This window comes from Tricharina praecox, assembly GCF_024521635.1.
Source record: "Tricharina praecox strain CBS 144465 chromosome Unknown BZA05scaffold_23, whole genome shotgun sequence".
Lineage (NCBI taxonomy): Eukaryota > Fungi > Ascomycota > Pezizomycetes > Pezizales > Pyronemataceae > Tricharina > Tricharina praecox.
This window is the reverse complement of record NW_026250425.1, coordinates 35279-49585: the sequence shown is the minus strand read 5'-3', so window position 1 is coordinate 49585 and position 14307 is coordinate 35279. Positions and strand designations below refer to the sequence as shown.

At 53.1% G+C, this 14307-nt stretch overlaps 3 protein-coding genes across 3 annotated transcripts; 1 reads left to right on the top strand and 2 right to left on the bottom strand.

Annotated features, from left to right (window-relative positions):
* Positions 1-18: 18 nt before the first annotated feature.
* On the bottom strand, positions 19-2593 carry BZA05DRAFT_132655 (uncharacterized protein). Its single transcript, XM_051478815.1, has 3 exons — positions 1995-2593; positions 939-1897; positions 19-868 (listed from the first exon to the last, which is right to left on the bottom strand). Exons 1-3 carry the CDS (start codon positions 2437-2439, stop codon positions 161-163), a joined length of 2112 nt encoding a protein of 703 aa, XP_051336862.1. The 5' UTR covers positions 2440-2593; the 3' UTR covers positions 19-160.
* Positions 2594-5403: 2810 nt separating this feature from the next.
* BZA05DRAFT_132616 (uncharacterized protein) lies at positions 5404-7929 on the bottom strand. Its single transcript, XM_051478814.1, has 3 exons — positions 7742-7929; positions 5534-7672; positions 5404-5474 (listed from the first exon to the last, which is right to left on the bottom strand). Exon 2 carries the CDS (start codon positions 7594-7596, stop codon positions 5545-5547), a length of 2052 nt encoding a protein of 683 aa, XP_051336861.1. The 5' UTR covers positions 7597-7672; positions 7742-7929; the 3' UTR covers positions 5404-5474; positions 5534-5544.
* Positions 7930-9448: 1519 nt separating this feature from the next.
* Positions 9449-10947, top strand: BZA05DRAFT_132592 (FAS1 domain-containing protein). The gene is made up of 3 exons (XM_051478813.1): positions 9449-10084; positions 10167-10524; positions 10581-10947. The coding sequence occupies exons 1-3, from the start codon at positions 9540-9542 to the stop codon at positions 10725-10727; spliced, it is 1050 nt and encodes a 349-aa protein (XP_051336860.1). The 5' UTR covers positions 9449-9539; the 3' UTR covers positions 10728-10947.
* Positions 10948-14307: the final 3360 nt, after the last annotated feature.

Here is a 14307-nt window from a genome sequence, read left to right as displayed (position 1 = left end):
CTGTCCTCTCAAGGCAATGAACGACTCGACCAAGAGGAAGAGTCTGGCGAAGATGACAATGATGATCCCAATGTAAAACGTGACTGCGACAAAGCCTTTGTAGACACTCCAGAGCAGTATGTCGCGTTTACGATCAAGTTCTTCCGGCCTCTTGCGCCGCTTAATAGGGGTAGTCTCTTGTCCGGACGGCGCGGTTGGGTTGCGTTTGACATCCTTGATGGAGTCCTTGATGGAGTGTTTTTCGAAATCGGGGGAATCCTTGGTAGCTTTCTCGCCGCCGACGGTTGGCTGTGGAGTTACCAATGCTGCTTGTTGTTCTGGTGTTGCTTTTTTTGCTTTTTTTGCTTTTTTTTGCGTCGACCTTAGCATCGATGATCGATTTTATCAAGGCGCCGATGCACAGCTCCAACACGAAGCCCACAACCGCTGCAGCACTAACCACGGCGCTTCCCTTCCACAAGTACCGCTCGGCCTCGGTCTCGAAAAAGTTTTCCCAAGTCGCGAGGTGAACGCCGCCGTATATGAGTCCCACGGTACATAGGCACGTGCCCTCCCACACAAGATTCGCCCTACCCCTGATGATGCGATGGAATGAGTTACCGAGTTCGCCCACACTCCTCAAGATGTTGTTTTCGCCCGACAGCTGCTGGTATGGGAGAACTCCGAGGCCCGCGCGCGAGGTCACGTACTTGCTGTCCCAATCTCCGCTAGCCCCGCCATCTCCAGAGTGGATTTTTCCCTTCGAGAAAGGATTGGTGGGATTTGGCGTTCCCTCTTTGTCCAGGCTGATTTTCTGTAGCTCTTCGAACTGATGCTTGGTAAGGAAGAATTCAGTCGGGAACTCGATGTCCACAGGCTTGTCCCACCACTAAGGTGTTTGTCAGCTAGAGCCGCTTTAAATGCTGTGAATCTATCACAGTTCTCGGATAGTAACGTACCGTGAGGTACATCGTTCCGGCACATACAGCGTGCAAGACGGTGTGGAGCTCGAGTAAGGTGACGGATTGGTTCGCGGCCACTCGTCCGATCGCCTGAATTATCATCCAGAAAGCCTGGAAACACACCAGGACCTTTGCCAGAGCGTTGGCCTTGGACTTGTCCCTCACAAAATTTGCGGACACATTGGGGAGCCATCCCTGCTCCGCCATCCAGATGACACCGTGAGGGGTGAGTGTGCCGGCCGACTGGCGAGTGTTTGCATTCATAACATACCATGGGCATTTCTTCGTATTGCCATGCGTCATATTCGACAGGAATCCGATCTGGCATTTACAGCCTTGAGGGGATGTATCGTAATCACACACCGCGCCTGAGCCTATCACTGGGGTGCCTGTCACCGGGGTGCTGACTACCTTGTTGTTCGGTCGCGATGCCTCCGGTTGGACTTGGTACTGCGGATACCCGCTGGGCTCGGTTCTTGGATCCTCCTGTGGGCCCTCTTGCGCAGGTGCCACCCCTTCCCTGTTGAGATTATCTCCATCGTGGTCGTAGATAATCCTGAATCCTCCCATAATGGCGTAATACGACATTGCTAAGTCTTCCCATTGCTCGAGGGTTAGTTTCTTCGGGTTTTTTCCCTCGTCTGGCGGTACGACTCCGTCAGTCACCATCGGAGGAGCCTTCTGTTGGTGGGAGGGGTCGTCGGTCCTCTGTGGGATCACAACCTGCTGAGATCCTGATTTGCCGATAATTTTCTTCATCTTTATTTGAAGTAGCTTCGCGGTACATCTTTCGAAAGCGGCCACCGACAGCGTGGCTTCCGGTACGATAAGACTAGTGAGACTCCATCCAACCTTCCTAACTGCTCGTCTGGCCAGATGGTGATCGATCCACTCGATCCATCCAGGCTCCGCGCTGAGCTTGACAGCTGGCTCGATATTGACGTTGACAGTGGTCCCTTCAAGATGGTAAAAGAATCCAAAATAAGCTATTCAGTGCTTGCCAGAGTTGGTGGGAGGGGGGAAGGATCGATCAATGGAAGTATAATTACTCACAGACACATAAGATTAACGTTAGAATGCAGCTCATCAGGATTCCCACAGTACCGCGTCTGTTGGGGTTCGGCACATATCTCCTAAGTCCAGTACTGGTCGGCTCGGGTGCCCCGGTACTTCGGGATGCTCCGGTCGGCTGTACGGTGACCGTTGCTACCGTTACTATAGCGACGAAATCTTCACCCGGCTGCTGTGCTAAAGGCGCACAGTATGCCGTGATCGCGCATAGTGCGAGGAGTAGGAGTAGGATACGAAAAGAGCTGTTGAAGGTAGACATTGCGAATGCTGGGGGTGGTTTGTTTTCTCTCCGTGAACCTATGTAGGTTTGAGTGGGGACCGGTTGGGTTCTGTGGAGTCCGTGATGGTATGGATGGGCCAAGTTCTGGATAATAGTCTGGTAGTGAAGACAGTCTGGGCATACCCGATGATATAGGGCCCTAATCATCACCCCGGCATATTCGAATGGCGACTTGCAGCGCCGAGACCGCCCAGAGAATGCGGGTTCGCGTCGATATCTAGAGGAGCGTCGAGCTTGTCTCCATGACTAACGCACCGCAGTGCCATGCCCATTACCGGAAAGCAGACAGTGGCGGCGAAAGGCACAACAGAATTCGCTGGCAATTTCAGATGTCGTGTCGTGACACACCATCACTCGAGTGTCTGTTATCTGCTGGTCGTTTAAACGATGGAGACCAATGGGCGCAAACGCTGCGGGGGATGAGGTTCACCTGTCGGGTCAGTTGTCGGCTGCGGCGACGCTACTACTACTACTCGAGGGTTAGGACTGGGTGTGATACGTGCGTTCGTAGATTGTCATGGTCGGAAGAATGCAAAAGTATGACGCAAAGAAATCACAGAATTGCCAGCCCGCCCCAGAAGCCACCCGCATGATTTCCAGTGACAGAGAAAGGAAATCGACTCAGCGTGCTGCTCAGCGCCATTTTCTGGGATGGGCGACGACACGGTCACGGCCTGCCACTCGCATGCATGTATGTCTCACCGCGTGAATACCGACTGGTTGATCCTCGTTAGTTATCGGCAGGGCTTATGGCTAACAAACTACCGGACTATGCTTTCGTGTCGATTGCCAGGGTGGGGTGCCAGCTAGTTGGTTGCTTTCCCCGCTGTGCCAGTGAGCAATTGGGAATTCGGCCAAGTCAAATTTTCTCGCTTCGCACAGGTGGATGATGATGATCACTCCGGGTATCTAGCCCCCGGCCGTGCGTAATTCCCAGGTGGGTGCGGGTCAGGGTCCGTTCTACGATACACAGTCGGTATCCGTCGTCGAGACTAGGCGCTATGTCGTGGCTCACCAGAATCCCAATCGGAGTATGGCAGTCAGTAATGACCCTGTACTGTTGGAGTCAGGCTGGGGCGATATCGCTAAAGCTGCTGCCATTGGAGTGGTTCCACTCAGACGGTTCGCGATGAATCGGGCTCTATATGTATATCGACCGATACTCGGATTCACATGACCTTCACTGCGGTGATGGGGTTGTTTGATTCGCGCCCAGCTTCCCCATAACCGTATGGTTAGTGAGGGCAAGGTGACGGATCTCCCCCCTCTACTCGATGTCTTACAGCTGTCCAGCCCAACCGAAAGTTCACTTCCCTACAAGCCCTCAACTGGGTCTATGTATCGACTCGGCCGACCTAATCGAGAGCTGCACCTGCTTCGCTCTCTCGGCACAGCTCAGCGGTGAGGGTTTTTCTAGAAGCACAATCCGTATGATCGTCTCTGAATGGGCTCGACTAGGCGGAACTATTGGAATCTGTGTCATTTGCAATCACTGCTTAGCGCAGAATGCTGAAAGAGGGGCTTTCATGACGTTTGGAGGGCATACCTATTCAGCGATGGCTATCACCGGAAGCTTTGTGCCGGAGCACGTATTCCCCTTCGCTCGGAGTTGTTTGTCAGTGGACATCGGTCAAGCTCCAACGTAGCCCACACATCGTATACGCACGGTCCACCCCGCGAAGATCGGTCTCTTGGCGGCGGCGGCGGTTCCACGTATTACATGGCAATCGCAGTGGAATTGTCGACGGATACATGGAACGCAAAGCCAATAACCTCTTTTACATTTCCTCATATTTATGATGGAGCGGGTAATGATGGTTGGTCGGAGAACAGCCTGATCTGAGGCGGGGATGTATTCGCCAGCGCTGTTCGCTTTATGCGCAACTCGGACTTCCGCCGGGCGTCCCGGTAGCCAGCCAGTAGGTAAGAGGAACTACCCCGGTCGGTTTGCCATCGGTTGTCAGTACATACTGTATAGTGAATGGGGTAAAAAATACGATATTTGACCGTACTGGTACGCAAAAAAGCGTATTCCAGCCCCCCCCTCACTATACAGTACGTATGGCGAGTTTTCTTGTCTAGCCTCGCGGTTAGACTTCTACCGCACCATGAACTCAGGTCGCCCCTCCCCCTTCATCTTTCCCACTAGAGACCATCATTTTATGAGCTTGTACTTACGCCCACCGACACCAGACTAGGTAACAACAGTGCCGCTGTCACCTCAGTCTTCGGCCCTTAGTGGATGCCGGACGCCAAGTTGCTCCGACAAGATGTGGGCGAACCAGCCATTTTTCGCCTTATCTTACTGATAATTAGATCTCGCTGAGGCCGCTGCTCCATTGAAGTCTTTCTTCCAGATGGCTTCGTAATTGTCCGAATCCCGGGACCTGGAGACCGAAAGTACCACGCGCATAGGATGAGTGTTGGAAACTGATGTGCCGTCGATGGCTGGGATGGGGAGGTGCTGGGAGAGGCAGGGCTGCTGTACTATTCGACGTCGTGGCGATCGAAATTCGATGGGGATCATGATACATCACCCTATTCTAGGTATGTACGAACGACACTACTACTTCTTGATGCGCTACCTAGTAGTCTAGTCTGCATGGCCCGGGCTTCTGAGACATTGTGATATCGAATTTCCGCCATGCATTTCATTGCGTTGATACGGCCACTGCGGAATTGCGACTCTTCTTACCTAGATACCAGAGACTGTGTGAAAGGATGAACGCCCAGCTCGAGGCGAGACCACCGCTACATTCCTTGGGAGTCAGACACTGGGCCATCCCATGCTTGTATCCCATGCTGGAGTGCGTGCTCACCAAGTGCATGTTCTCGAAGACGTCAATTGATTTGTCCTTCATTAAACCGACATCACTAGAGTACCTACTCGCTACATTGGAACATAGTAATACGGGGAATGAGATGCCCATGACAACAAAGAAAAAACAATATGCCCTCCGAGTCCTTCGAATCAATCGCCCAAAAAAAACACCGACACCATACCCATACACCCTCCATCCACCTTCGTAGATACGCTATTCGTCGCAGCTATTAAGTAAATCCAAACACGAAAAAAGAAACAGAAAATGAAAGCCACCACACAATTACAGAGAAACAAGTACTAATTCTTCGGCGAACAATCCCTCCAAAGAGACGCAGAGTTGAGGGGCGAGGAAAATCGTCTGTAGTGCAGTCGTGAGTGGATGCTCTGGTAGGGAGGTGCGAGCCAAGGAATTCTTACATCACATAGGGTCACATGGTTAAATCCTTCAGCACATCACCAAAGGTCAGATTCACTTCCTCCCACTGGTGCGTCATCCTAATCTCGTACGCGGGGGTATTTTCATCCGTCTTCCAGAACATCAGCTTCGACCAGAATGAGCGCGGCGTTGTTTGTGCAACGCTTGCAGCGCCTTGCTTTTCGTTCGGAGATGATGGCAGATTAGTGTTCTGGATCTTGACGAGCTTCGGCTGTACGAAGGGCGACCTGTGCTCGGCTTCCGATGAGCCGCCAGGATCCGGAAGAGCCTTGACGAACGGCGTCATCGAAGTTCTGCCTGACCATCGGGGTTCTCCTTCGTTCGCCAACACCTCGTCCAGGTATCGGTAGAGCTGCGATGCCTGGAGTGCAATGGCACGGAGATTGTGCCGAGATTTGGCGCCATCGTTCCTGGCCTTCGCACGGGAGTAATCCATCTTTCCACGGATGAGCACGATGATCCAGAGCAAGGCGCACACACACGGCGTGATGGTCAGCGTCAGGACCGACATTGCCGCCACGTCGTGACTCTCGACGATAAAATCCGCGTTGTCATACGGCACCTGTCCATTGTCGTCCGCCGCCACATTCCTTACCTCCGCCTGGCTAGCGAGGGAGCTGTAGAGCATGACCAGATTGCGGACGACCTCACGCGACGACACGAAGCTGATCTGGACGAGCCGTTCCAGATCCCTGGTGGTGTTGGAGTAATGCGCGTTGAAGTTGCGCCTGTTGGCGTTGGTATACAGCGACGACTGGAGACGCGCGAAGCCGAGATTGTTTCCGATCTGGATCAATGGAGGGGAACCGAACTCGCGTGCGAACACGATGTCGCGCAGGAATGGAGACAGCTGCAACCCCGGAAGGTCCTTGAGATCTTCCACGAAATAGACCGAGTTGGCGCCGAGCGACCAGGTGTCGTTCTGCCAGCATTGGAGCGCCGGCCGGCCACGCCGCACGCGATACGGCGATATCTCCACGACCTGGTTCGTGCCGTTCGGCGGGATGTAATCTGGATTGTCCTCGGTCATGTACCAGATATCGTCGGTATTCTCCAGGTTGGTTGAGCGGTAGACGGTGTTTGGAACCATGGCAAACTCGTAGCCGTGGTCCGCAGCCCTGCTCAGGTTCAATCCGTTGGGGTGCGGAAACGTGTTGACCCATCCTGGAATCCCGTTTGCACCGTCGGCGAGCGTGGTGGCGTCGTCGTAGCCGCGTATTCCGAAAAGTGGATAGACGTCGAATCTCGGTAGTGTTGTATTGAGCCAGTCGTATCGGGTGCGGCATTGTCCGGTGACCGAATATTTCAGGTTCGGAGCCCGCTGCAACCCCATGTCCTCGCCGGTAATGGCATAGCTCCACTGGAACGACAAAGACGGTCCGTCGGTGGTGTTGGCGATATCGGATGAAATGTGGACTACTTCTTGGACTCTTGATTGCGAGGCGGCGACTCTTCCGAGGGCTTGGAAAGCTGCACCAGCCCTGACTGGCTGAACAGTCACCCACTGGTCCGAACTTTCACGTGATGATGCGAGGTCGGGATAGAACATCACATTCGGGTTTGCTCTTGCTGCACGTCTAACGATGAGCTGGTTTCCGCTGACGAGGAACTTGGCCGCTGCGCTGCCTCCGATCATCAAGAGGGATACGGCCACGAGGCAGAGCCCGGAGCGAACAGTCGGCCAGTCGACCGCCCACTTGGATCCTCGGCGACAATTGAAGAGCGCCTGGCGGATATAGTTTATGGTCTGCGTGACGGCCGTGGTGGGGGAGTTGGCGTTGTAGAAGGACACCAGCATGACATACTGATTTCCTCTACTTCCGAGCGGAAAGTTCGCGAGCGCCATGCTGGTGGTCAACTTCGCAAGCGCGACGAAGATCATGCTGACCAGAATAGCATAGGCGACGATCCAGTTTGTGGCTTCTTGACTGCTGACCGCGATAACTCTCGTCATCCGGCCGTCTGGCGCTGGCCGAGCTATTAGGAATGTTGAAAGTCGATCGGTAAGGAATGCCTGGCCGGCCGGTTCGACGTAGAAATCCATCGTTGTGATATTCCGAGGTGAGAACGCCGAGGATATGGCCCGAAAGGTGGTGGTGATGGTGGTACTCTTCGGCTTGCTGGCATGTTAATAATGAAACCTCCTCCTATTCTCCCCGGAAACAAGCACAGAGTGGATGGTGGCTTACAGGTGTGAGGAAAGATGAGATGCGGCGGCGTCGAGAAACCGGAGCGAAAGGAAAAAGGTTGTTACACCTTAATCTTCTGTACGGTACGATTCCCAAAATACGGGGCACAATGCAGGTCTCCACTAATATACCAGTAGATGCGTACTGCGGATGGGTGATCCTTCAAGATAGACAGGCGTCGGCCTAATGCTAGCCCCAATTTCTCGGCGAGTATTGTTATTACTACTATAATATAGCTAGAGCAATAGGCAACGGTGATCTCGTCGTCTGGAGCTGCTACAGCAATGCCAGGAAGCACCCCAGCACGATCAGCGTTGTGGCGGAATCAGCTCTCCCAAGGCCGGTGCTAGGCCTGAGGCTCAGCCGCACGCATGTGCTCGTTTCTTTCCCAGCGGTATGTAGGACTCTCGAGTCTCTACCTGAAGGCTGAAGACTCATTGGAAGATGCTGGACATACGAGGTTGATTGCATATTTTACATTGGAAACCCCGCCTGGTATGTATGCATGTCTCGGAAAAGCCAGCTCAGTGCTCGCCGTATCCATTCCACAATCTACGGAAAGAGGTATTAGTAACTACTTGGACAAACTTGTCGCTGCGATAAAATTCCCCATACACCTTTCGCACAGCCGGTACTACCCGTACAGGTAGCAGCTCGGACTTTCGCACAGCCGGTATTGACTAGGTACTCCGATACCGGTAGTAGCACCATACTGCGTGAGCCTTGCTGTGGTTGGAGCTGCGATCATCGAGCACACCGCCCCAGCATGACCTTAGAATTCCTTCAAATTGAAAGCGCATGCCACAACGTAGCCGATTACTGGGTGGACAGGCAGCTACTAGGTTTCGGAGCTGCCTGCATATGACCAGCTGCACTGCAATTGGGCAGCCAATAACCCACCCGCAAACGCTGCAGTTTCCCCCACCTCCCATTCGCCCCCATGCACGAGCTTGAATAATAGATGGGCTAATATCTATAATTCCGCCAACTATTTCTTCCTCCTCCTCCTCCGGTTCTCCCCCGGCCCTCAGCCGTACTGTGCTTTCAAATGCAGACTGAAATTGTGAGCGATTTGTTGGACCTCTCGGACCTCTCGGACCTATCCTCGAACGAACTGTGAGGCTCATGAATGAATGAGACATACGTGGGTATTCAAGGCGAGGCTCCGTCGAGTCGGGTCTTTCCGTGTTTGGTGAACTGAACTGGAGGGCTGGCGAAGACGATTTCTGAGCCCATCTGGTCGAGTCGAGTCAGCCGCGCGGCGCCGATGCCACCTACCCTAGCCCACTGGAATCTGTATGCTGAAGAACGTTCTCAGCTGCAGTGACATGTCTTACAGCACTGCACTCGTTGTCTTGGAAGTCATCTTGTACGTACGAACAGAAACGGAGATGCCGCTCGGGAGATTGTAGGTCCCTACTATGGATCCTATGGAGCTCCAAGTAGCCAGAAATACCGGCTATGACGTTGGTCGACTGGTACCACGCAGCGTTGAGCAATGTACCGAGAATCGACTCGTACTGTCACTGACATACGGATTGGTTTCGATGCGATGCATGAACGTACGGCTGATGTCCGGCGGCCTGGCGGCCAGGCGGAGGCTAGCTACTACTTAATAGTTGCAGTATTCCCTTTCGTCGTTGAACTCAGCATTCAATTCCTGTTACAAGACAAGAAGTGGTTGCCCTGAAGTTGAAACTGTAGTGTTGTCTCACACTATATACTACCCACTCGCATTCTACTGATTCCCCGGTCCGTCCGTCATATCTTTTCCCATCGATCGAATTGAGCATTCAAGATGAAGATCACATCCCTCTTCGTTTCCGCTGCCTGCTTCTCTCTACCTCTCGTCTACGGCCAACCACTCATCGACGTCCTTGTCACCCGGGGATTCACCGAGTACGCCGCGAACCTCCAGGCGTACCCGGCGCTGCTGGCTCGGCTCCAGGACCGCAACGACATCACAGTGTGGGCGGTTCCGAACAAATATGTGACATCGCCCGATTCCGCTACTTCGAGCCCACGCCTTGTCCGACGCCAATCGGAAGTGGAAGTCAGCGCGAGCATCAGCCACGACGGCAAGCCGCCAACCAGCGGCATTTCCAAGCGGCAGGCTGGCGGGAATGCTGCCAGCAACTTCATGACCCTGCGGACATTCCTTGAGGACCCCACCTTCGTTAACTTGGGTCCCGGACAACCCGGCAGATACGTCCGTAGCTACACCGACTCGCCGCCAGGATCGGACCAGGCAAATATCCAGATCACGACGGGATTGGGCACGGTCATCACGCAGTTCTCGGGCCCGTTCAAGTACGACAAGGGCCTGATCTACGGAGTCACCAAGTGAGCCCCCACCCCAACCTCCAATGCCCGATCCGGAGTCTTCCCAAGTTAGTTAGCTGACAGCAGTGGCAAAAAAATAAAGTTTCCCCACCCTGCCACGCCCACTGCCCGAGACGCTGCAAACGCTTGGTCTGGACACGTTCCACGCGGCGATCACCGCAGCGGGGCGGGAGGACAAGCTCGACAACACACCTGGCGTGACCATTTTCGCGCCAGCGAACAGTTCTTTGCACGGCGACGACACGATCGACGTGGATGCGCACACCATCAGCGACGGCTTCTTTTTCCTCCCCGAGCTATTCGACCAGAGCCCGCACCGGAGCGACGCCGGCACCACGCTGACCATGACATTCTCCGAAGGGTCGTTCTACGTCAACGGTGTCCGAATCATCAAGTCCGACATCTCTATCAAGAATGGTGTCGTGCATGTCATCGAGAAGGTACGTTTTGTTTTCCCGTCCGGATTAGTACATAGACTAATGGCTGCGCGTTACAGCCGCTGGATTACTGCGGCGAAGGAAAGGATGATAAGAAGAAGGTGGAGTACAAGGCTCCCGCCGCGCCCACGCCGGTCAAGGAGAAGGAGCATAAACCCGAGCCGACCAAACATCACTACAAGCCTCGCGGTGCCGTCAGGATTTAAGGAGGGAAGGGAATGTAATGATACGGCAAGACCGAGTGAATGGGTCGCTAATGGTTATGGATGACGATTTTTTGGATGATTACGGATTTACGGGTTGACGGGTTCGGGTTGACGGGTGTGGAATCTGGATGCATTAATTATATGGCTCTCTCTCACATGTTCAAGTGCGCGTTACCTGTGCCAGATGAATATCTGCTCTATTGTAACCATTAACTTACACACATCTTGAGATTTCTTCACAGTTCAAACCCCAAACTGTCAAAAAAAAAAGTAGTGAATGTTACATGTCACGGTACGACAGCTGTTGCCTTAGAGCCGTGTTCCGGTGTCGACGCGGTTCGCCTAGACGACAGGCTACTCCCCGTTCCCCCCGCCTGTCCAGTCAACGGGAACCCTAATCCCAGCGCCGATCCGCGGCACTAATAGTCATCGCGGCCGAACCCTCGCCAACCAGAAGCGCGCCGTAAGCATGACGGCCAAAGTGAGACATGCTGCACTAGAGTAGAAGCACAGACCAGGAGGGGCAAGTGCCAGACTGCCAGTACTCCACATCTGTACATGACTACCCGCCGGTAAGTAGTACACTGTAAACACCACTGGTTGATGGTGCTCATTCGTGATGACATGCAGCCCCGCACAGCGCATTCTAGTGTTTGATATGTACTGTGGGTAATAGGTAATAAGGTTGCTGCTCGCAATTGCCAACTGTCACTGTCACCCACCCACCCGAACGGGTAAAATTTAGTTACAGCTCAGTAGTTGCTCTACAAGGCGGGCTGGATGTGCTCCTACAAACACCGGCGCGCACTCACTCTACAATTGGAACCAGCCAATCGAAACCCTGAAACCCAAGCGACAGCCACTCTCATAAACGCCGTCGACTGTGCGGTCTCCTTTCCGCATGTGTTCGTAGAATGCGATGACTCTGGAACCAGTACCAAGCATTCCCCTCGTATTCCATAGCACCGTAACAACAGTGCTAGAAGAGTAGTCAGTGGTATGGACGATGAATGCTCGATCCACCACTGCCACTCGTTGACCGCCTCGGTGTGCGCTGCAATGCGCTGCAAGAATCCGCATCCGGCGAGGGAGCCAAAGAAGGGCTTTTTTACTTTTTTATTAGATAAATATTTATCCACGGCGACAGTCGAGATGAACATTTCCACTCCTAATCCTACAGAATTCATCCCGTCGAGCCGCGCGCTCCGGCGTCGGACCCAACCACGCCCAACCACGGCCGTCTCTCGAGTTCGTATTTCGATTCGAATCTTCGATTTCGGAGCCGAGAAGAGGAGTGAATCCCCTCTACATACTTCAGCGTATTGGTTGGGTAATCCTGTATTAGGTAATTACATACCCAGGTGCTGGTGGACGCCTGCTGCCTGCCTGATATACATCTGCGGCTGTGAGACATTGAGACAGCGACGCTCGACGCTCAACGCTCGTCGGTTGAGTTCCTCTCCCCTCCCCTCCCAATCCTCCCAACCAGAGACCGATCACTGGCAGGCATTCACAATCCTTCAGCTGAGCTCCCCCACTGCCAAGCAGACTGAAAAGGGTCGGATACTAGGTACCGATGTATGTATGTAGGTTACAGGTACCTAGTCAACAGCGGTGCGAGCCGTGCTCGGCTGAACTCTGACACGTCCGTCCCTTAAACCTTTCATTAAGGCTTAAGCGCCCCGAAATCCCTCCGAAATCCCTTGCATTTTTCTTGCACCGTCACCTCGACGGTGCACAAATTGGTCGCATGGATAGTAACTACCCCCGACGGCGGTGTGACGAGTGCGCACTTGTGCTTTTAGCGATCGATACGCTGCTACTCCCGCACGGAGGGGGCTGGATTACGTACTTGTACAACAGGAGGTGGATGGGCGTGGATCTGCGTCCGTCTGTTAGAACTTCAAAATATCTAAGACTTCCGGCTGGTCCAATGATGGACACACTCGAGGATCGCTCAGCGCTCACCGTCACCCGTGGTCACTGGTCAGGACGTCGTGCCAAGTCGTGCCATTGCCCAGTGCCCGCCAATGATGATCCGCACATTGGACGATAGCGCGACGAAACGATATCACACTCAGCCGGCAGATCCCGTGCGATATCAATGCACAGAAAGAGGGAAATCGATCGTTTGGAATCTGACGGAGCCCCGGCCCTAACTAGATACAGAGTGGCTTTGGGAAATGACCGACGGCTTCAAGCTTGCCCCTCACATGTGTGAAAAGTTCTTTTTCTTTTCTTTTTCTTTCTATCTTTCTTTCTTTTTGGTTCTCACCATCTGCATATCTGCATACGGTATTCGACCGTGCCGATGCTAACCATCCAGGAACTACTCGTGACTAACGGGTGATACGTCCATATCCGTGTGCACGTGTGTAACTATCACTAGTATGCTAAAGTACTACGTCAAAAGTTATCGCCAGGGGGCCGTTTTACACCAAAAATGGCCACTTTCACACAACCAAAACTCATCCTTCCTCTGACGGAAAAATATTGTGTCTTTCACAGACGCCGTAAAATCATAAGCCCTCTCATATGTAAAACATTTGACCGCTTTTAGTCAAGATTGGTGGCTTTCAATGGGGGTTTGTACATGACGTGAACGGTGAATTCGCATTTTGCATGGGGCTCCCATACAAAAAGTTGCATGACAACCAGCGTCAACCATACATTTTTCTCCTGGGCCGCATTGCTCAACCACAACTGCTTATATGTGCAAGCCAGTTTCTTAAGAGATCATCTAGGCAGTTAAAAGGGACTTCCAATTGCCCAATATTTTTTAAAGTGTGTTTGGGATGCAGAACCTGTGGTTGAAAATAGATAGCCTTTTGACAATGGGACTTGAGTTAGCCGCATAACTTCACATAAAATATTGATTTTTTTTGGCTAAAAATTTTGTCGAAGCTAGATATCTATCTAATCATCCTCTATGAAAACTTTTATTGCTTTTTGTTGTGTGGTTGTGGTGTTCGAGAGGTCTACATGTGTGGTATGGCTGTCTCATAGGGGCGAGTGGCGATAACTTTTGACCTGGTATTTACATCCCCTCCTTCGCCCGACTACCACAACCACCATGACCACCATCCTGCGTTCGACCCGATTAAGAGCACGCCGTATACGACACGTACCGTAGACACCAATTATAATTCGTAGTCGTCGCGGAGGTTGCGGAGGTTGGGTGGTTGGTTGGTGGGGCACACACCGACCGACTGGTATACCGGTATAATGTGTATGTAGGTATGTCGGCGTCGGATCCCGGAGGCCGCTAGCGGAAGATGTAGCATGTGAGGAGCCCGAGTGGGGAGCTCAGGGAGCGGGAAGAGAAGAGGAGAAGGAGGCCGCTGGGCCACTCCCGTGGTTCCTCCGCACACCCTCCCTCCTTCATGGGCCATGGCATCTCCCGATGAAGAGGTAGGTAGGTGGCAAGGCGGAGTGAGGACTGTGGAGCGGACTTTGCTTTTTCCTGGAGGGAAGCTTATTTCTTCGGGAAAGGCCAGGTAGAGGGCGGGGGAAGCTACATCCGGATGCTTGACGATAGGTGAGTTGGACTCGGTGGACGTGGAAAGGGTGTGTCCATATC

Excerpts from the sequence above, each read along its gene's own strand:
- BZA05DRAFT_132592 (XM_051478813.1), top strand. The coding sequence starts at position 9,540 with ATGAAGATCACATCCCTCTTCGTTTCCGCTGCCTGCTTCTCTCTACCT. Across the intron at positions 10,085-10,166 it reads CTGATCTACGGAGTCACCAA|TTTCCCCACCCTGCCACGCC; the intron begins GTGAGCCCCCAC and ends AAAAAAATAAAG. Across the intron at positions 10,525-10,580 it reads TCGTGCATGTCATCGAGAAG|CCGCTGGATTACTGCGGCGA; the intron begins GTACGTTTTGTT and ends TGCGCGTTACAG.
- BZA05DRAFT_132655 (XM_051478815.1), bottom strand. The coding sequence starts at position 2,439 with ATGATTAGGGCCCTATATCATCGGGTATGCCCAGACTGTCTTCACTAC. Across the intron at positions 1,898-1,994 it reads AACGTTAATCTTATGTGTCT|GGACCACTGTCAACGTCAAT; the intron begins GTGAGTAATTAT and ends ACCATCTTGAAG. Across the intron at positions 869-938 it reads CCGGAACGATGTACCTCACG|TGGTGGGACAAGCCTGTGGA; the intron begins GTACGTTACTAT and ends CAAACACCTTAG.
- BZA05DRAFT_132616 (XM_051478814.1), bottom strand. The coding sequence starts at position 7,596 with ATGGATTTCTACGTCGAACCGGCCGGCCAGGCATTCCTTACCGATCGA.